We start from the raw sequence: 22253 nt of genomic DNA, 5'->3' as shown, positions 1-22253 counted from the left end.
CTTTATACTTCATCAAAAAACTCCATTAGGTTTGTGATGTGGCTTTCAGCTGTCCTCTCTCTCCTAGCATGAATAATCAAGTGTTTAACTATGTCTTCCAGAAATGCATACAGAATTTTGGGTGCACACGTGACCATGATTGTCTAAATTTTCTCTTGATGCTCACAAGCCTTGTATACATTTGTTACATTTGATATATGTAGCATTCAAAATATATGTTGATGCATATGGTTTTGGTTTCACAGTTTCAAGATAATTGAGATGAACCTGAATTATACAGTTTTTGTCTCCGTAGGTAGAAACTTAATACAAAATTTCATTTCTTCATACTAATCCACAGTGATGGGAACACCTTCAACAGAGTACTTTGGCTCATCCTCCAAATATCCTCGGAGAAAGATGTGTTTGTCTATAATAGAAATTAAAGACTTCTTGTCTATGGATGACTGAAACTGTTCTCAAAACTGAGACCACTTCGCCACTTCTTCTGAAAATAACTCTAATTTAATAGTCAGAAGTTTGACAGCGTGTGTCGCAGGTACAGCAGCTGCTGTTGTGACGAGCTGGTGCAGGTGTCAGGTTTGTAACCGACGAGGACAAGCTGACATTAGTCAGTCTTGTTGCCTCCAAAATTGCCTTCCTACTGATGTCTACACATTCCTCTTGTTTACTGGTGCCTACATCATAGTGCATGTCAGAAATCATATCCTGAATTGTATCATCAGACACCCTCAAACAATGTGACATCTCTTGCAGTCGCATCTGAAAGTTCTCATAATCTGTATTTTCACCTGTATCTCCTTCAACTATTGCTGTACTGAACTGTGTTAATAATGTTCTTTCAATCTTTTGTTTCCTTTTCAAGTTGCATAAATGTGTATGTATATTCATGTCCATCATTGTATCTTGATCTGATATCTTACAAAAATAATCAAAGAATGTAATATTGCGCACTCTGAGAGTACGGCTATGCAGTGTCCATCAGAGATTGTAGTGCTGCAAACAATAGAAGCTACTGATTGCATTTCAATCTCTAACATTAAAAACTGTCACTACTCAGTCTGCACATTTAATTCACATTATTTGCTAAGTCAATTAATATTCACCTGCCTGGAAAAGAGTGTACTACTCAATTGCAGGTGATGAGGCTATGTAGATACACACTGCATACCTATGGTTGTCTCCACTCTTACCTTGTTATGAGGACATCAAACAAGTGGACATGGTTTCATTCCTTTATCTGACTTACAGCTGCTTCGTTCACTACCACCAGTAACAGGATCCATAGTTTTGGCACCATTTTACATACCATATAGTAAGTGACAGGACACCATACATGGTTTTACACCTGATTACATTGGTAGTCAGATATATATGTGTCACAAAGATTAGTGAAACGAAACAGAATATTTATATATCCGTCAGCACTTTCACATCTTCATGACCACTCTGAAATTCACTCGTAAGAGCTTGGGAGAGAGAGTTCATAGAATACCTTCAGATACTTCTCAACTGTTCCAAGCAGAGAACGAGAAGTTCACAAAAAGAATAATTTTCTCGGATGAGGTGCATTTCTACATCAGTGGGTACATTAATAAACATAATTGCAGAAGTTGTGGTAACAAAAATGCATGAGTGACTGTGGAAGATGAGATGTATCCACAAACGCACAACTGTATAATGTGGGTTCTGGGCAGGAGGCATGATCGCCCCGTACTTGTTATTAATGAGGGAGCTGCAATCACTAGAACTGTGACCATTACCGAAGCATGTTTTCTGATTAGTTTTTCTCTCTTATTGATGAAAATCATGATTCTTGGTTTCAACAAGATGATGCGACATGTCACACGTCCTGTGAAACAATTGCTCTGTTGAATGAAGTGTCTCCTAAAAAAATTCTCTCTTTGCATGGCAACTGGGAATGGCCTGCCAGCTCATGCAATCTTTTGCCTTATGACCTTTTTGTGGGGATTTGTGAAATCAAAAGTGTACGTGGACAAATCACAGTCAGTACATCAGTTAAAGGATGAAATTAAAAGTGATATTAACAGCATTCCAACAGATGTTTATGAATACGTCATCGTCATCGAGAACTTCTGTGAATGCATTGCTCATTGCCACGTGGCCTTGTATGGTCATGTGGAGGATATAATTTTTCATACATATATGGGAGAAGTTAACTTATTGCGTTTGTAAAAAATAATTACATTTTCAATAAATGTTGTATGTTCTATAGCACTTTAATATTCATACCTACTTTCCAGGCACCCTATATTAGCTATTTCCAGAGCACAATTAACTTTTTTGTGGATTTAGAAATGTAGGAAATATTGGATATTAGTTGTCAAACTTCTGATTTGAAGGGGAATGGCAACTCCTGTTCGTATAGGATCTGATATGTAATAAGTCATATGCTCTTATCTACCTTAAAATTGTATACAGTTGCCACATATGGCATAAGTTCATCCCAATTGTTTGCATTGCATTGTAAATAATGAGCTACCATCTTACTTATTGTTCTGTATAATTGTATCATACATTCATTGGCTGTTGAATGTATTGTTCTAGTTCATAAATTCTTTGTTAGTGAGTCAACACAACTGGGTCAGTAAGTCACACAAAATTGATGCTGTGATTGGTAAGGAGTACCTCGCCCATTCCAAACACAGCCAATACATCCGCATTTGTTCTACAATTTCAGTACATTGATTTGGAATAATTATCATCATAAAATATTGAGAGAAGGAGGCATCACTTATTTCTGTGTTTTGGGCAGATGGTCTGCAAAGTTTACCTGTATCATCTGAAATGCCTGAGCGGCTACTGGCAGTCTTCAGAGCAGTGCTCACTGCAGACCTGATTTTCACTTGTTGTGCACATGGTACACAGTCTGTGATGTCTTGTGTTCCATCCCCCCCCCCTCCGCCCCCCCCCCCCCCCGCCCCAAACTGTAATGGGCTCCAATTCTGTACTCTGCCTCTTGCCTCTCTCGAACCTCCTGGTTCACACAGTATTATGTTGGGGCCTGAAGGCTCTCCACTGTCTTGTAACAGCTCAGTGGCACCACAATACTTCACCATCCATGCATTTTCCTATTCATAATTCCTTTATCATTTACAAATTGAATTTTTGATGCAAACTGTTGACAGTGAGGGACAGAGAACTGGCTGTGTTGCCATTTTTCTACTATCATGCTGTACAGTACCTACTTGGCCACAGTCCGTCTTCTTAGGTATTTGTTTTTGTCATGAACAGATCTTTTAGGCCAAGTAATCAGTGTGGCATCAGTCAGTGATCACTCATTCTGCAATGCCCTAGCGCCTACTAAATGACCCTTTGATGAATTGCGACACTCATTATTGGATCTTCTTTTAATCCATTGTGGTTAGGATACAAGATTTTATTTATTTGTTTGTTTATTTATTTGTCATTAGCCAACATAAGTTGAAACAGACAATTACATACTTAAAAGTTGATCACATTTGATAGTTTACATGTTTAGCTTTCTATATGCTTTCAAATTCATTAATACTATACTATATACATTCAAATTCGTTAATATCATACACACACTTATCAACTAACAATTGTGAATGTGCTTACGGAAAGCATCACATGGTAAGTGTGTCACTGGTGGTGGTAGCTTGTTATATAATTTTATCCCTATTTGTTTAAAGCTACTTTGGACCTTACACAGTCTTGTAAAATCTACATCTACGCTATTTCTGTATCTAGTTTCATGCGAATGGATGTCTGTTCTGTAAGGTAGTGCATATATTTTATTTTTTGTAGAGAGAAGACATGTTTTAATGTAAAGGGAAGGTACAGTCAAGATGATGAGATCTTTAAAATGCTTTCTACGTGATTCTTGGCTTGTAATGCCTGTAATTGCTCTTATGGCATTCTTCTGCCACATGAACACTGTCAGCACCATGAGAGTTGCCCCATAGTTTTATTGCATACTGGAGGTGACACTGAAAGAAGGCAAAATAAGTAAGTTTGCTAACTAATGTTTTTAATTTCTTTAACAAGATGAGTACTCTCAATAGTTTGGTACATAACTGTTCGGTATGGCAGTTCCAAGTCAGTTTAGGATCCAGGTGGAGTCCAAGAAGCCTTACTGAGTCAGATTCATTTACTTTTTCGGTAAGCTTGTGCAGGTAGAAAAACATAGTCTTGGTTTTGCTATTGTTTAGGATTAGCATGTTATTGTGGAGCCATATGGCAGCCTTTTCAAGACTAGTTTTTGTTTTTTGTTTCACCTCCTCCAATTTGTGGCCCACAGTAATCAGGGTAGTGTCGTCAGCATATATTATTGGCTTGTCAGGCAAGAAAGTAGGCAAGTCATTCATGTATATTAAGAAAAGGAATGGCCCAAGCACTGAGCCTTGTGGCACACCTCTAACTACCGGCAGGGCATTTGATTGACAGTTATTTACCATGACCACTTGAGTTCTGTTAGTAAAATATGATCCGATTAGTGTCACTTCATTATTCTTGATACCATAGCACTCCGGCTTATTTATGAGTATTTCATGTGACACAGTATCAGATCCTAGTAGTAAGGCACACATGTAGGGATTGTTCTCAAAGCCATTAAGAATGTCTGTTACAAGAGTTTCTACTGCATTTACTGTAGACAAACCTGTTGCTTCAGTAGTGGGTTCATGCCACCCTAGTTCTCTGATGGTCTTTTGGGACTTACATTTAATAGCTTCATTTATCATCTTTCCTAATGTATGCTTTGCTTTATTGTTCAAGTGACGTCCATGTCTGGTGAAGTATATTCTGTCAAGTGAGCTGACATCTATTAGTCTGACATTACTGAATGTGTTGCAGGTGCTGTTAAGTTTAACATTTATTCTACAAATTTCTTTGGTTATTGGTGAGGTTTCAGGCAGGTCATATCTGAAGCTAAAGTTCACAAGTACAATGTTTGTATTTGTTAAGAATAATATGTCTCATGAGCTGTTTAAACATATTCATGGTACTGTTTTTGTAGATGTAATTTGCTCCAGCTCAAATCACTACTTTGTCTTTTCTGGTATAGTTTTTTTTTTGCGATATTTTTCATCGCTTCTTTGAAATCGGCACTTGGTTTAATCATATCTGTAACTGCCGGAGGAGTATTGATACTTTTAAGTTCTTGTGAAAGTCCCTTGGCATGACTGTCTCCATATACATTGATTTTTGTTTCTTTCTTCGTCATGGCGCGTAGTTCATTTTTATTTACACTTTTTATTTGTCTCTTTGGGTCATTTCTTCTGGAGAAATTTGTAGAAATGGTATTGTTTGTTTATCATGTTTTCTTTATATTGCCCGCATCTAGAGGTGGGAATACACTTATGTTGTTCACATCTACAGGTGGGAAAACACTTTCATCATTGTTCATCTCACTGCATTTTTCTTCAAGTTCAAGAGCATTGAATTTATTTGTAACGCTTAATATGTTCGCACTTTTAGTTTTGTTCTGCACAACATTCCGTGATACACTGTTTTTTGGTCGGTGCCATATGCACATGTCATTGTTTACATCAGTTGCTGAAATGGCAACAGTCTTTTTTAGGAACTTGCTTATCTAAATTTGCACATTTTTTCACTCAGAGCTTTGATTTCGTTTTTAATGAGTCGATTTCACTTTGGAGTTCTTTTATTAACTCGTCTTTGTCCCCATAAAACTTTATTGATGTCTCGTTGGCACGTTTCTTTAATGCACTCCTGACATGACCACACGAAATCATTTGTTACAAATTTTACACACATACACTTTTGAACACTTCTCATGGAACCAAAAGCTCCATATGGAGCACCAGATGCCTTTTACTACCTTTTTTAAGCACAGTTTACACCTGTTACCAAAATTAATTTCATTTTTCTCACGATCGTTCTCACTTGCGTCTATAATTTGCACCGTCTTCCACATGAGCAGTGCTCAACAATCAATCGTAAAAGTGCTTTGTAAACTACTTCTTTCAAGGATGAATTACAGTTGCTTAAGATTTTTCCAATAACTATCAGTCTTGCATCTAGCTTTTTTTCTTTCTTTTTTTTTTGCAGAAGTTGTTTCATGTGGTCATTCTGCTTTAGGTCACTGGGGACAGCATCTCCTAATTGCTTTGTAGTTATTGTTTCCATTGTTAATAGGGTAGTCAAACAGTAATGATCTCTACTTCTATTTCTTCACTCTCTGCATTAGCTGCTGAGTCTGTTGAAATAATTCGTTTATCTGATGCTGGTTTTTCTACTGACTACCTCAAAGTTTTGCCTAACTTAAAAAAACACAGTCTCTGCCACCCAAGTGGCTGGTCCTGTGTATAATGCACACCTATACAGAGTTACTTTACAAGTCTCCACTGTGTAGCATAGGTCAAGGATCTACAGCTAATCTCATCACAGGTTAGTTAAGCTTGTAGTTTAGAATATCCTCTTGGCACCAGACCAGAGGGCCATGGTCACTCTTCAGAACAGTGCTGCAAATCGACAGTTGTGCAGAGGCATCACAAATGAGGCTAACTGTATTCTACTTTCACCAGTCTCTGGAAGGAATTAAGAATAGTCTCAGAATACTGGCGACAGACTTTTTCAATGCTGGTGCTCTCAGTTGCTCCCAGGATGGCTTCTTCCTCCTGATAGACATGGAGTGCACATTTAGTTCATTTGCCTCTCATGATGCTAATTTCCTAAGAAGGACAGTAATCAGTCTGAAATCAGAACTGTCTGCCACTAACAGCGCCTTCTTTCCTCTCTGTGGATGTCCTGACCACCACTGGCGGGAGACCACTGCACGAGAAGCAGAAACAATGCACGCTGGCTCTGTCACATTATCAGTGGGAGTCGATGCATTACACCTATTTGTTAGAAGTATGGGGCTAGTCTGTCGGCTATTAGCTGTTGACATCCTTCTTTGTGAAACAGCTCTAGAGCTGGAGATGTTGCACCAGCCTCTGTCAGACAACTACTTTGTGCCAAACTGTGGTTATCTGCAGACCACATCAGTAAAAAGAGTATGTGGCGCACTCCACAGGTGTCTATCCCTTGGGAAATCACACTGTGACTCTATCACCAGTGCAATTCAGAGTATCCACATGAAGCCAGTCAACAGTGGCCAACGCAGCTTCCAGCGGTTCATGAGCTGCATCCAACTCCTTGATCAGTTTCAAAATGGGCACACGCTTTCCATATCTATATCGGAACTTAGTCTCTCAACTTACTATTTCTGAAGGTTGTAAAATTTAGAGTGAATCAGACAGCAGTAATCCTTATCATTCCCTATTGCTCCCTTTTAAACACTCTACAACCTCTGGTTCTTTCAGTTTATCCAGGTCCCATCTCCTGAAATTCCCACCTTTTGGCAGTTTCTTCAGTTTTAATCTACAGTTCATAACCAATAGATAGTGGTCAGAGGCCACATCTGCCCCTGGAAATGTCTTACAATTTAAAACCTGGTTCGAAATCTGTCTTACAATCTCTGTCCTTGATACACAGCTATTAAAGTGACAAAGAAGAGAAATTTATTTCAACTAATCTTCTGCACTGCATTATCACATATATTGACTCCACGCTGTAGACTAGGACAGTTGATATTTTTAAAAAGATTGGGAATCCGATATATTAATATTGTATAAAAATATCATTATTGGCCATTGATATATCGAGAAAAAGTATCACTATATCGACAGAAAAAATATCAACATACCGGCCTCTAAAAAATATCACCTGCGCATTGTAAATATACTGCTGGCTCTAGTGCTGTGTATTTAAGTATTGATTTATTATTAGATATTCTGTACATCAACAAGCTAGCAGGCTGCTTATCCGCCTTAGAGGGAGAACTGAAAGGAAAATGATGCGCATTCTCACTTGGCGATAACCACTTTGCTAACATGGTAACTGCATGTTGATGGCACAATGAAAGGTATCTGATGGGCCCATCATTCAGTTTTATCACATATTGGATTGTCCAGAACACTTTATGTCGACTTCCTTGTTTTCTCGTTTCTGCAAACACCAGCCACTAGCAGTTGTATTATCAAAATTCCTTGGTGAAGTTATATGTTGCAGTTTCTGGTAGTAGTGCTGATTACATCAACATTTCCTATCATGCATCTCCGCCCACTGCGAAGTTCAATATCATTTAGATTTTTGTTCATCATCTTCAGCAGCTGATTTTGGAGAATGCTGATGTGAGGAAATTGCATATTAGTTGCATTAAAAATTGATTTTTAATGCAACTGGTGTGCTATTTCTTCACATCGGAAGTTTTGTTATTCCAGCCTCACCACCACCCTAAGAAAAAGACTGGATGTGATGAAAGCTCAAAAAGTAGTAATACACTGTCACACAGTGAAAATAAAATTATGTTCTACTACAATTTCAAATATTTACTGAAAATTGGAAAAAAATTATAATATGAAATGGAAATGTCGGCACTCGATACTGCCATTTCGATATCGATATATTGATACATCGGGAGGGGGGGGGGGGGGGAAATGCTGAACTATATTGCAGTTTTTTTGGGAAAAATATCAACATATCGATATTTTATCAACAGCCCTACTGTAGACAATGCACACTGTGGACACTGAACACATGAGCAACTGCATATCGAATCCTCCGGTACGACAGACAATAAAAGCCGGTCATGGTATTGCTACCTTAACTGCAACAAATAAGAGAAAACTTGTGTCTGTCATTGCTGTCAAGACACTTGTTGTCATTTCAATTTCAGGATAATAATTCTCACAGGGAGACATGATGTAATAGATATAGTAAGTTATGGAATAGTGAAGATATGAATCTGCTATTTATGTATCATGTTGGTTGAACAATTGGGGAGGAAGAGGAACTACACTTCAGCAAGGCTCAACAGCAAAATGCTACATGGAAGCTTTGGTGAATACATACCAGAGCATTGCCCCAGTGCTGCCACATTACCAACAAGCTTAGCACTGGAATGTAGTCTTTTGGGGTGCAGAAATGAATTTCACATACAGGGCAAACTGAACACGTGAGTGTCGACAACCAGCTGCAAACATAACTTTAAACATCAGTGGGATGGTTTATAAATATTACCAAATAATAATCTGTCACATAGACAGGAGACTGGATGAGTTCAAGTTTAAAATATTTATGCACTGTAAAATTTCCTCAGAGATGAGTATTACTGTGGGGGTTCATTATTCTGTTGCATCACATGATGAAGTGTCACTGCTCTCGAGAAAGTACAGGTACAATAGTGTATCCTCCTCATAGGAACTTTCTGCTTCAAATTAATAATTTTTTTAGTCATTCTTACCACTTGACAAATGCTGAGGAGAGCTCGGTTGAAAGCTTGTGGGATTTTAACCACCTGACACTACTGGAAGCCCGAGAAAATTTTACTAAATCATTTCGCCGTAAAACCACGCATTCATACATTTCTGCTTCAAAGCTTATCTGCCGTGCTATACCAATTCTCATACTAAAGGCACCAAATGTCTGTTATAATGTCATTAATGTCAATTACCACATCTTACAGAATCTTGTCTTCTGTTAAAAAGCCATGTATGAGTTCAGTACTGCAAAATTACCTCTTGAATCTTTATTGTTATGTAAGTGCAAATTCAGCCTCCTGCAGCTGTCAAAAAGGGTACAGGAATAATATACAATGAATGTTAAAAGATGAAGGACTTAAACATAGAGCCGTTATGGACCTTTCTCCTTACAGTCAAACCTGTCTCTCTCGAAATATTTTCTTTCATGATAATGCTATTTACATGCTTCATGAATTTGAAACTTCCTTTGTATTTGGATTTTGTGGCTAATAAACTAACTGATCCTGGTGCAGGTTTTTTTTTTTTTTTTTTTTTTTTTTTTTTTTTTTTTTTTTTTTTTTTTTTTTTGCCGGAACTGCTTCATTCCACAAGATATAGCGAGATCTGATTTATTTTTTTGCTTCCATGTTGTGTCACTAATTTTGATGAGCCCAAAGCTTAACAGGACATGAGACATTGCATGAAGCTCGATGTGAATCCAAAGATGTGATGTAATTTGATCTAAAAAATTCCTGATTGTCAGTAAACTCCCTTAATTACACAAGATAAGCTATTCGTAATAAGCAATATATAATAAACTTTTGTATACTGCAATGTGGGAAAAGAATCCTATTAGATGTATGTGGTTCATCTGTTCCTTTAGTGGTGTTTCAACTACAATTGATCCTTTCTGGGACATCTCTCTGGATTTGGGACCAGCTGCAGTGGCACAGAGTGGAACAACAGAAGGTGGAACAATATCACAGCATCAACAACAGCACCACCAACAGTTGTTGCAGCAGCAACATTCACAGCAAAGTCAGCAGCAGCAGTTGCAACAGCAGCTGCAGCAGCAGCCACAAGAACAGCAGCAGCAGTCTGCACAGTCTGAACCAACCTCTTTACTTGACTGTCTTGAAAGGTTTACAAGAGCTGAACACCTGGGGTCATCCGCGAAGATAAAGTGCAGTAACTGCCAGAGTTATCAGGAGTCTACTAAGCAGCTCACTATGAAGACTTTACCTGTTGTGGCGAGCTTCCACTTAAAGGTACTACTGTGCAAGAGAGTTGCTACAGTGCACTTTATAACGATAATAATAGTGACAAATTTGAGGATTTCAAAGAGGTATATAATATTGTTGTTTGATTTCAAATTAAAATGGTATTCAGTTCTGCAGTGAAACAAGCTTTAATAAATTTGTAATTTTTTAAACATTAAATTGTGCGTTGTTATCTGTGTTGAGTATTTATCACCAAATCCAGTACTTAGTTATATCATTGAGCAAATAAAAACCCAGGCTGATCTATGACTGCCAGAGACTGTTATCTTCATGGTCTGAGCCAGAGCTATTAGCACTGTGCTCTAGTCATTGTCACCCTCTCCCCCAGAAAACGTAAATCTTACATAAATTATTCAGTCAAAGCCATTCCTAAAAAACCAAATAAATGCAAGGCAATGTGAATGTCTGACTTTATGGATGTCATACGTTTTGTTATCTTTTGTCCTCTCGTTTGAGAGAGAACATGTGAAACTGCAGTCTATGAAAACTCTGAAAAATGGTAGTAGAGAAATGTGTTTATTATCTGTTTTTACTTCCTTATACTTTGGCATCCATTATGTGTGATAATAGAATATGTCATTAAATATATCTAGAATTCAACATTAGTGTGTCATAGATAAATTTATTGCCCAGATTTGCATTGGAGATGGTATATTAATAGAAGCTTGTAGTGCATAAAATTAAGTACTTTAATTTCCCCCCTCAAAATTACTCAGTAACTTTAGTGTAAATTTCTGTTTTCAATTTCTTCCATTGAAAAGTAGTTAATAATTCATTTTTCAGTTAAGAATTATAATTTCAAACAGAAATGAAAGCTGTGTCATATGACTGAATGAAAGTCTGTATGTGTTAGATAAAATATCTCGACTCCAGTTTAACCTTCACAGAGAACTCTAATCCATAAATAAATCATTACCAAAATAACACTCCATAAATAAAGACTGGAAAAAATATACTTACCAACAAAAGAAGAGAGAGATCCACAGATAGTCACAATATGGGTGACTGTTCTTTTGTAATCAAGTAGTTACCTCAGCTGATAAGACACAAAATGACTGAAGAGAATGAGAGACATTAGGAAAAAAATAAGAACAAGACCACAGGCTGAAAGAATCAATTAATACTCATGAACATATTAATCTTTAGTGGAATTACCACAAAATCACAAACTTTAATTTTCAGCTTTGGTTGATGGAAAATGTGAGACATACATGCTACAGAAGCAAATGTTGTTCTTGTTGTTGTTGTTGTTGTTGTTGTCTTCAGTCTCGAGACTGGTTTGATGCAGCTCTCCATGCTACCCTATCCTGTGCAAGCTTCTTCATCTCCCAGTACCTACTGCAACCTCCATCCTTCTGAATCTGCTCAGTGTATTCATCTCTTGGTCTCCCTCTACGATTTTTACCCTCCACACTGCCCTCCAGTGCTAAATTTGTGATCGCTTGATGCCTAAGAACATGTCCTACTAACCGGTCGCTTCTTTTTGTCAAGTTGTGCCACAAACTCCTCTTCTCCCTAATTCTATTCAATACTTCATCATTAGTTATGTGATCTACCCATCTAATATTCAGCAGCACATTCCGAAAGCTTCTATTCTCTTCTTATCCAAACTATTTATCATCCATGTTTCACTTCCATACATCGTTACATTCCATACAAATACTTTCAGGAAGGACTTCCTGACACTTAAACCTATACTCAATGTTAACAAATTTCTCTTCTTCAGAAGCACTTTTCTTGTCATTGCCGGTCTACATTTTATATCCTCTCTACTTCGACCATCATCAGTTATTTTGCTCCCCAAATAGCAAAACTCCTTTACTGCTTTAAGTGTCTCATATCCTAATCTAATTCCCTCAGCATCACCTGACTTAATTAGACTACATTCCATTATCCTCGTTTTGCTTTGGTTGATGTTCATCGTATACCCGCCTTTCAAGACACTGTCCATTCCGTTCAACTGCTCTTCCAAGACCTTTGCTGTCTCTGACAGAATTACAATGTCATCGGCAAACTTCAAAGTTTTTATTTCTTCTCCATGGATTTTAATACCTACTCCGAACTTTTCTTTTGTTTCCTTTACTCCTTGCTCAATATACAGATTGAATAACATCGGGGAGATGCTACAACCCTGTCTCACTCCCTTCCCAACCACTGCTTCCCTTTCATGCCCCTCGACTCTTATAACTGCCATCTGGTTTCTGTACAAATTGTAAATAGCCTTTTGCTCCCTGTATTTTACCCCTGCCACCTTTAGAATTTGAAAGAGAGTATTCCAGTCAACAATGTCAAAAGCTTTCTCTAAGTCTACAAATGCTAGAAACGTAGGTTTGCCTTTCCTTAATCTATTTTCTAAGATAAGTCGTAGGGTCAGTATTGTCTCATGTGTTCCAATATTTCTATGGAATACAGAAGCTAATAGGTAAACAATAATTGCGTAAAACACTATTCCCGTGGATGTTTTTTTATTATCATTTGATTTCTTTGCTAACACTGTTAGGCACAGCATTGGGTACAAAACAGGATGAATCACTATACTTTTGATTGCCAGTGTAGCTTGGTTGCAAGCCAAAAATAACAAATACTTATATTCCACCACACATCGATTACAGCATGAAATAAATTAATTTTAAAAAAGCACTAAATCCCATAGTCTATATTTCACAAATGAAATGAAAACTCAGTGAAATCTTTCTAGTTGTAGTAAAGACTAGTAAAATTTACGTATCATAAGTGGTGCTAAACAATCAATAGATCATACAAGAAATGGTCTAAGACAATGGTAAATAGTAACCTAAGTGTAATAGTATGTTTGCTGACACTACTTGATTCCCTATGTCACTTACCATGCCACACAACATGGTATGCAACAAAAAATATCACACAGATTGGAGACATTATTTCAGAAAAAAGTAGCAAGGCCAATCTTTTTAAAATATTCTGTTATTCCTTGATGAATGAATTGCTTACTGAAATAAGAAATTCATTCCATCACGGCACTGCAGCCTGGAACATTTTAATAAGTGTGACATTTCCTAAAAAAGGTTACATTTTACAGTCACACATAGTAATACTGCATATTTGTTACCACCAACACCACCATCACCACCACCACCACCACCATCACCACCACCACCACCACCTACTCCATCCTCCTATATATTACTTCTAAATCTCCCAGTTACTGCACCACCACCCATCCACAGGTCACTCTCTTTCCCATTTCAGTCTCATTCCTGCCCCGCCCTTGCCCTCACTCGAGCACCGTATCACACTTTGACACTCCACATCTGCCGCTCACCTCCCCCCTCTTGCCGCTCACCACCCCCCTCTTGCCGCTCACCTCCCCCCTCTTGCCGCTCACCTCCCCCCTCTTGCCGCTCACCTCCCCCCTCTTGCCGCTCACCTCCCCCCTCTTGCCGCTCACCTCCCCCCTCTTGCCGCTCACCTCCCCCCTCTTGCCGCTCACCTCCCCCCTCTTGCCGCTCACCTCCCCCCTCTTGCCGCTCACCTCCCCCCTCTTGCCGCTCACCTCCCCCCTCTTGCCGCTCACCTCCCCCCTCTTGCCGCTCACCTCCCCCCTCTTGCCGCTCACCTCCCCCCTCTTGCCGCTCACCTCCCCCCTCTTGCCGCTCACCTCCCCCCTCTTGCCGCTCACCTCCCCCCTCTTGCCGCTCACCTCCCCCCTCTTGCCGCTCACCTCCCCCCTCTTGCCGCTCACCTCCCCCCTCTTGCCGCTCACCTCCCCCCTCTTGCCGCTCACCTCCCCCCTCTTGCCGCTCACCTCCCCCCTCTTGCCGCTCACCTCCCCCCTCTTGCCGCTCACCTCCCCCCTCTTGCCGCTCACCTCCCCCCTCTTGCCGCTCACCTCCCCCCTCTTGCCGCTCACGTCCCCCCCACTTGCCGCTCACCTCCCCCCCACTTGCCGCTCACCTCCCCCCCACTTGCCGCTCACCTCCCCCCCACTTGCCGCTCACCTCCCCCCCACTTGCCGCTCACCTCCCCCCCACTTGCCGCTCACCTCCCCCCCACTTGCCGCTCACCTCCCCCCCACTTGCCGCTCACCTCCCCCCCACTTGCCGCTCACCTCCCCCCCACTTGCCGCTCACCTCCCCCCCACTTGCCGCACACCCCCCCCCCCTCTTGCCGCTCACACCCCCCCCCCTCTTGCCGCTCACCACCCCTCTCTTGCCGCTCACGTCGCCCCCTCACCACCACCCCCCTTCTTGCCGCTCACCTCCCCCCTCTTGCCTCTTACCTACCCCCCCTTGCCGCTTACCACTTCCTCATACTGTGGAACGACTTCCTACTGCCGCGGGCCAACTCCCTGATGCCGAAGGCCACCTCACTAATTCCTGTGGGCCACCCCTCTTCTCCGGCCCTCCCCCCACCATTCGACGTCGACCCTCACACCACCTGCTGCGGCCACACCACACCTGCCGCAGTACCACCCCCACACGCCGCGGATCCCCCCCCCCCAATACCACCCGCCGCAGAACCTCCCCACACCCGCTGCGGATGCCCCCCCCCCCGAACACCCACCGCGGAACCCGCCCCCCCCCCCCTCCCACCACAGAAAACCCCCCACTTCCGCCGCGTCAGCCCCCCACGCCCGCCGTGGAAGCCCCCCACGCCCGCCGTGGAAGCCCGCCGCGGAAGCCCCCCCACACTCCCCGCGGAAGCCCCCCCACACCCGCCGCCGAAGCCCCCCCACCACCAGCCGCGTGACCCCCCCCACCCCTGGTGAAACCCCAAATCCCACGCACCGCAGAACACACCCCACCCACCGCGGAAAATTCGCCACTCGCTCCTAGCCCCCCCTCCTGCCACGGGATCACCGCCTCTCCAGCCGTGAGCCTGCCCCCCCCCCCCTCCCACCGTAGCAATGCACTCCCCTCCAGCAGCGGCAATGCCGCCCCCCTCCAGCTGCGGCAATGCTCCCCTCCAGCTGCAGACCCATTCCTCAATTAGCCGCATACCCGCACCCCCACCCTCCCCGGAGCGGACCCGTACTCCCACCCCCTACCAGGGACCCGATCGCCCACCCTCTGCTGTGGCACTGCACTCACAACTCCTCTGCGCCCACCCCCCTGCCGCGGCCTCCGTGCGCTCAACCCCTGCTGCGGCACTGCACTCACACTCCCTCTGTGCCCACTCCCCTGCAGTCTCCCCCGCCCCCTGCCCCCTCCCTCGTGCCTCGCGCCCTCTCTCCTCGCCCACCAACCTCCTGCCTCGCGCCCTCTCTCCTCGCCCACCAACCTCCTGCCTCGCGCAGCCCTGCATGTGCCTCTCACCCCGCCCATCCCCCTCACTCACCTCTGTTCGCTTGCCTCGGGCACCCTCTTCGCCCCGCCCCACCTCGCTTCACAAAACTTTATGCTTCGTCTGGGCCTGTTGACTGCTAGTGACTGGAAACATGTTGCCTGCCTGGACATGTCTCGTTTCAAATTTTATCCAGTGGGTGGACATGTATGGGTACGGAGACAAGCTCATGAGTCCATGGACCCTGCATTTCAGCAGGGGAACGTTCAAACTGGTGGATGCTCCTTAATGGTGTTTGGCATATGCAGTTGGAGTGATATGGGATCCCTAAAAAGTCTAGATGTGACTGTGACAGATGACACATGTGTAAGCATCCTGTCTGACTATCTGCATCCATTCATGTCCATTGTGCATTCTGATGGACTTGGGCAATTCCAGCACAGAAAGTGATACCCTACACGTCCATAATTGCTACAGAATGGCCCCAGGAACACTTGTGTTGGCCACGAGACTCCCCAGACCCGAACATGATTGAGCATTATCTGAGATGCCTTGCAACGCGCTGTTGAGGCGAGATCTCAAACCCCCCCCCCCCCCCCCCCCAATACTCTTACAGATTTATGGACAGCCTTGCAGGATTCATGGTCTCAATTCCCTCCAGCACTTCTTCAGATATTAGTAGAGTCCATGCCACATCGTGTTGCAACACTTGTGTGTGCTCATGGGTCTCTACACAATATTAGGCAGAGGTGCCAGTTTCTTTGGCTCTTCAGTGTATAAACAGGGTGAGGCAGCTATTTCATAACACCCCTTGTATATCCCCAACCATAATAGATACAAAGATGCCGTTTGGACAGTGAATTGCAGTGACAGGCTACTTGAATACGTCACATTTCATGCTTGTGCTATTTTTTATTACAGAGATATGAGGCCATAATGGAACACTCTGTTAAATTTTAGTTTAACATGATGGGCTTAAAAACACGGTTTCAAATTTGTGTATATCATAATATTTAGGCAAATAGTTTTTGAGACGCAGATATGTTCTCGTATCGTGTTCATCCTTCGAAGCGGCGTTGTCCAATGCGATTTTTTCTGTTGTGTAGACTACATGGTAAACGTCACGAGTCCATCGTTCCACAAACACGCTCAGTTACCCGACAATAGTAATTCATACTGTGATATTTTGCACAGAAATGAACTTATGATGTCATGCAAATATTATTCAGTTATTTGACATCTGTAGTACCAAAATAGTAGACAACATACAGTATTAAAATACTAAAAGATGTTAATGCATTTTAAGTAACAGAAATACAAATGTAAATAAGGAGGCCCTTATTGGTCACAATTATGTCGTACATATTTGTTTTTTTATTTGAAAATATTTACTATTGATCACAATATGAAGTAAGTACACACAAAGATGCAAAATACATACTGTACATGATACAAAACTTAACTGAAGCAAAATGCTTCCGCTCTGCTGCAATGCACATTTGTAGTTGCCGTTCGAATGATTCGTGAATGGCTGCGAGGGTGTCATGTGAGATGTCAGCTCACACTTCCGTGATACGTTGCTTCATATTGTCTGATGATGTTGTTTATTTGAGCATACACTTTGTTTGATTGCTCCCTACAGAAAAAATCAAGAGGGTTCAAATCAGGGAACTTTTCATTTAACAGCCTTATAGCCACACGGGAAGAGTGAGCAGGACAGCCATCATGTTGGAACCACATCCACTGACGCGTAGTTAGTGGTACCTCTTGCAGCAAAATGGGCACTATGTTTCACAGGAACTGTGCATAGTTATTGCCATTTAGTATACCCGGTGTGACGTACCTCCCCACAATGACATTTCTGACAATTCTGCATCACACGTTAATACTCCACAGTTGTCAGTGCTGTACCTGTCAAAGTCAATGAGGGTTCTCTATTGAACAGTAATGCATATTATGCAAATTCAAATTACTGTGTTGGTGAAAGTCGCTTCATCAGTAAAAAGCACCCATTGAAAAAACATTGTATCATCTTGTAGGCGCTGCAGAGCAAACCGGCAAAATTCGTGGCACTGTTCGAAATCCATACCGGAGAGTGCTTGATGTAATGAGAGCTGAAACGGGTGAAATCTATGCTGGTGCAATATGCATAGAACACTTCTCTGACTTATACCCCATTCTGAGGCAATACGTCGTGATGAAACAGTAGGGTCGTTATGTGTCGACACTAGGACACCCTCTTCATTTACCTGACCAGTTGCAGTTTTCTGGACCAGTTGCAGTTTTCTGCCTTGTCCTCTGTATGGCGTTCCATGATCCCGATTCAAGTAGTTTCTTGGAAATATGTGCAAGAAGCTGGAGCGTAGGACACTAACGATCGGGATACAGCTCACCATATCGCTTTATTGCTCTAACGGCATTTCTTCTGCTTTCACCATACACTAGAAGCATATCTAACTTTTCTTTGTTGGTGTACATGTCTGCTCCAAGAAACTGTGACAGAAATGCAATGTCTCATTACCCTAGCAGCACATTTATACCCTTCTCTCCAGCTACCTCGTACGTCACCTTGCGACATTATCGAGAAGCAGGAAAACAACACCTTCCCTGTTAAGTTCATCAGTGGTTAACAGGAAAGGTCGCATTGCATAATGCTGCTTCGAAGGACGAATACGATATGGGAACATATCTGTGTCTCAAAAACTATTTGCCTAAATATTATGATGTACACATATTTGAAACCGTCTTTTTAAGCCCCTCATGTTACGCTAAAATTTAAACATGAAATGTGATGTATTCAAGTAGCCCCTGTCCCTGCAATTCACTGTCCAAATGGCATCTTTCTATCTATTACGGTTGGGGAGATACGAGGGGTGTTATGACTTTGCAGCCTCACCCTGTATAATTAACATCTTCAGATTGGAGTGAGTGTTCACAGCTAGTGATTGGTCAAAATCTATTAGGTAAAAGTAAACATCCAGGAGTTAAACTATCTTTATTGGAAAACTCCAGATTGATTACATTCAGATGAACAATTTTAACTGATTACCTGTTGTGAAGAACACTCAGTCTGAAAACACTCATTATATATTTGATTTGTACCAGTAATCAGTCATGTATGTCATACAACAGATGCAGTAATTTTCTTATTTCTACATTATACCCAATTAAAGAGCATATTTGAATGTGTTAGCATGGTCCGACAGTTCTTTTGCTTCATCTCTTCTCATAAACACACTGTGTCGTTTCTTTGTTTGTCAGTCCACTGTTTTCCAGTGGTCTTTTAGCTTTCTCTGCATTCTGTGTTTGCATCTAGGATTCCAAAGGCTTTGTGTTCTCTGATGGAGTTTTCTGTGGCATTCATTGCTCGTAAGTCTTGCTTAATTTCTACTATCAATGTGATTTTTTTCTTTTCTCAATTTATTATATGAAGTAAGTTTTTAGTTGATCTAGTGTTGCACATTCTGCAGGCATGACTGTAGAATTTAAAGTGTCTTCTGCGTATTCCATCTGTGTACTTGTCAACTTCTGTGGATAGATTTGTGGTTTTTCTTTAATCCATATAAGATTTATATTAAAAGAGACCATGACTTTTTCTGAAAATTTTTCATTCTCTCTTTCCATTTCCGTCAAGTTTTGAGTGGCCTCCCTGGTATGTAATTTCTGAGGTATATAATACTTCTAGCAAAACAACTGTCTTAATGACAAAGTTTCATCTTATATGTGATATTATACATTTATTGTATGGATCCCATGGGCTTCGGATGTTGTTTTTCTGGAATGCCTGCTCTGTCTCTGTCTCTCTCTCTAAGTCTGCATTTGTCATCAGCAAGTGTTTCATTGTGAACTGTTTTTGAGGTTGATTTTTGTATCTTCGGGAAGGTTTCCCATTGTTTTTCAAATGCATGATGTCCATTCCAGCAATTCATTGCTTTGATTCACTCATTGACAGCTTCATCACAGGTTGTATTCCATCATCTATGACCGAGCGAGGTGGCGCGGTGGCTAGCACACTGGACTCGCATTCATGAGGACGACAGTTCAATCCCGCGTCCGGCCATCCTGATTTGGGTTTTCCGTGATTTCCCTAAATCGTTCCAGGCAAATGACGGGATGGTTCCTTTCAAAGGGCACGGCCAACTTCCTTCCCCGTCCTTCCCTAACCCGATGAGACTGCTGACCTCCCTGTTTGGTCTCTTCCCCCAAACAACCCAACCCAACCCAACCCATCATCTGTTTTTTTCATGTGTAATTGGCCTAACTTTGCGGCTGATGTCTGTAATGTGTTTCGGAGGTTTGGCCACTCCTTGGAATCTTTTTCTTGTAGATCATGAGTAAAAGCCTTAACATTCTTCTTCAGGCAATCTGTTGCCCATAGATCTGGATCTAATGGAAATCTAATTTTGATTTGTGTTAAACAGATATGCAAATTGACGATTCCTTTCCATACTTAGACATTTTGAATCTCATACATATTTTTGCTGAAACTGCCACATGATCAATCTGGAATTCCCCTAATAATGGATTAATGGTTTAAGTGATTCCCAGATTTTTTTGCAGGTTTCACAATCTGTATAGTCATAAGACAGCGCAAATGATGTTTAAAAGCTTATTAGACGTTCTGCATTTTTACCCATCTGATGATGTGCCATATGAAGTCTTATTGCTCATCTGTATTTCTTATTGATGCCAACCCGTGCATTATAATGACCTAATAAGATTTTCAAAAAATGTTTGAAGAGCTTGCTTATAGTTTCCTCTAGCGTTTCCCAAAAGCTTTCTGCTTTCTGAGGATATAGAATTTTAGAATACATTTTATACTTGCAGACTGTGACATTTCTGGAGACTGAAAATCTCCTCTGTAGGAATCAACATTGGTTCTAAAAACTGTGGTCATGTGGAACCCAGCTCCCTATGTTTGTCCATGAGACCCAGAAACCAATACATACTGGCATCCACATAGATACCATGTTTCTTGACTTCTGGGAGACATTTCATACAGTTCTGCCCTGCCACATGATGATTTCACAAACAGTGATCATATCGAAGAGTTTGTAGCAAACAAAACACAGCATTTCAGTCTGAATGGATAGATCTTCAGAAGTAAAAGAAACTAAGGGTGTGTTCCAAGAGAGTATTATAGGACTGTTAAGTTTCACAATATACAGAGTGAGTCACATAAGACACCCCCCCCCCCCCCCCTCCCCCCTGCTGGTTGTATGCTAAGGGACATGTACTTTGGTTTGTTATAAAGAGGCCCAACTCCTGTGTTGATTGAGATATTGAAGCAAGTATGATTTTTTAAATGGAATGATATGCTTTATCTAATGGCATCCGAAAGCGCTGGAAAAGATGAGCACAGTGATATAATTCTTGTCAATTTTTTGCTTCTGGCGCATCAGATGGAGCTTAGGAAAACTTTTTTCAAATGTGTGTACATTTCTAGGTTTTTTGGAAACATCTAGTCTTGGTAGCCAATTTTTCACTTAAACCCTCCCTTTTGTTGATTACTTGTTAAAGCTGAAACACTAATGATGGTCATTCATATGTGATACTGATAAACAGCCTTATTCACAAAAAGAAGAATAAATAAATAAATAAAAATAAACTAGTTTATTAACTTTCTTAGGTATAAATAATAATAATAATAATAATACCAGATTTTCTTTGTTTGTAGATGTCTGAATGCTTCCTAAAAGTAAAACACCTGCTGTTGGGCAGATGTGTCTTTAGTTACTACTTGAAATTGTAATTAAATGGAGTACACTTTAATTAAACTAAACATATTATTCAGAATGGCTGAGGACATGCCACCCACAAAATAAATACTTTTCTTAATGAAATGTACTTTTAAATTTTACTTAAGCATGTGCTCAAATTGTTTAACATCAACGGCAAGGCATATTTGAAATCGTCATTCGAGAGGTAGACAGACAGATGAAAGTACATTGGATGATATGCTGCTACATGCCGCAATGATTCTATGGCACCTAGCGTCTGGCATAGTTATGGCTTCATGGTACACCAAATCTTTCAGTGCTCCCCTTAGAAAGATATCATAAGGAGTCAAATCAGGGGACCTGGCTGGCCATTGTACTGAAGCATTCCATCCAATACAGTGGTCAGTAAACTTTTAATTCAGTATTTGCATTGCAACACCACATGAACTGTCGCATATCAAGCGAGGTAGACACCACATGAACTGTCGCATATCGAGTGAGGTAGAATGTTTGTAAGAAAATGTGCGTAGGGTACTTGTATTTCCATGTAACACATCTGGGATGAAATAAGATCCCATAATGGAATACCCTATAATGCCACACTGTACCTGATGAAGCCATTGTGGGTTTTCAGGTGCTCTGTTGTGCATGCTACATAAATTTACAATACCATAGTTTGTAAACATTTCTTCATTGTA

The 22253-nt window shown here is 41.3% G+C and overlaps 1 protein-coding gene across 1 annotated transcript in view; it reads left to right on the top strand.

Annotated features, from left to right (window-relative positions):
• The window catches only part of LOC124595803 (ubiquitin carboxyl-terminal hydrolase 22), a 135200-nt gene that overhangs the window by 83643 nt on the left and 29304 nt on the right, over positions 1-22253 (top strand). Inside the window, exon 6 of the mRNA XM_047134694.1 lies at positions 10177-10561. Within this exon, the coding sequence (XP_046990650.1) occupies positions 10177-10561 (385 nt within the window). The remainder of the gene's footprint in view (positions 1-10176; positions 10562-22253) is intronic.

The sequence above is a fragment of the Schistocerca americana genome, chromosome 2 (assembly GCF_021461395.2).
Source record: "Schistocerca americana isolate TAMUIC-IGC-003095 chromosome 2, iqSchAmer2.1, whole genome shotgun sequence".
NCBI classification, from domain to species: domain Eukaryota; kingdom Metazoa; phylum Arthropoda; class Insecta; order Orthoptera; family Acrididae; genus Schistocerca; species Schistocerca americana.
The sequence above is the reverse complement of the archived record's forward strand: the minus strand, read 5'-3'. Positions and strand labels throughout refer to the sequence as shown.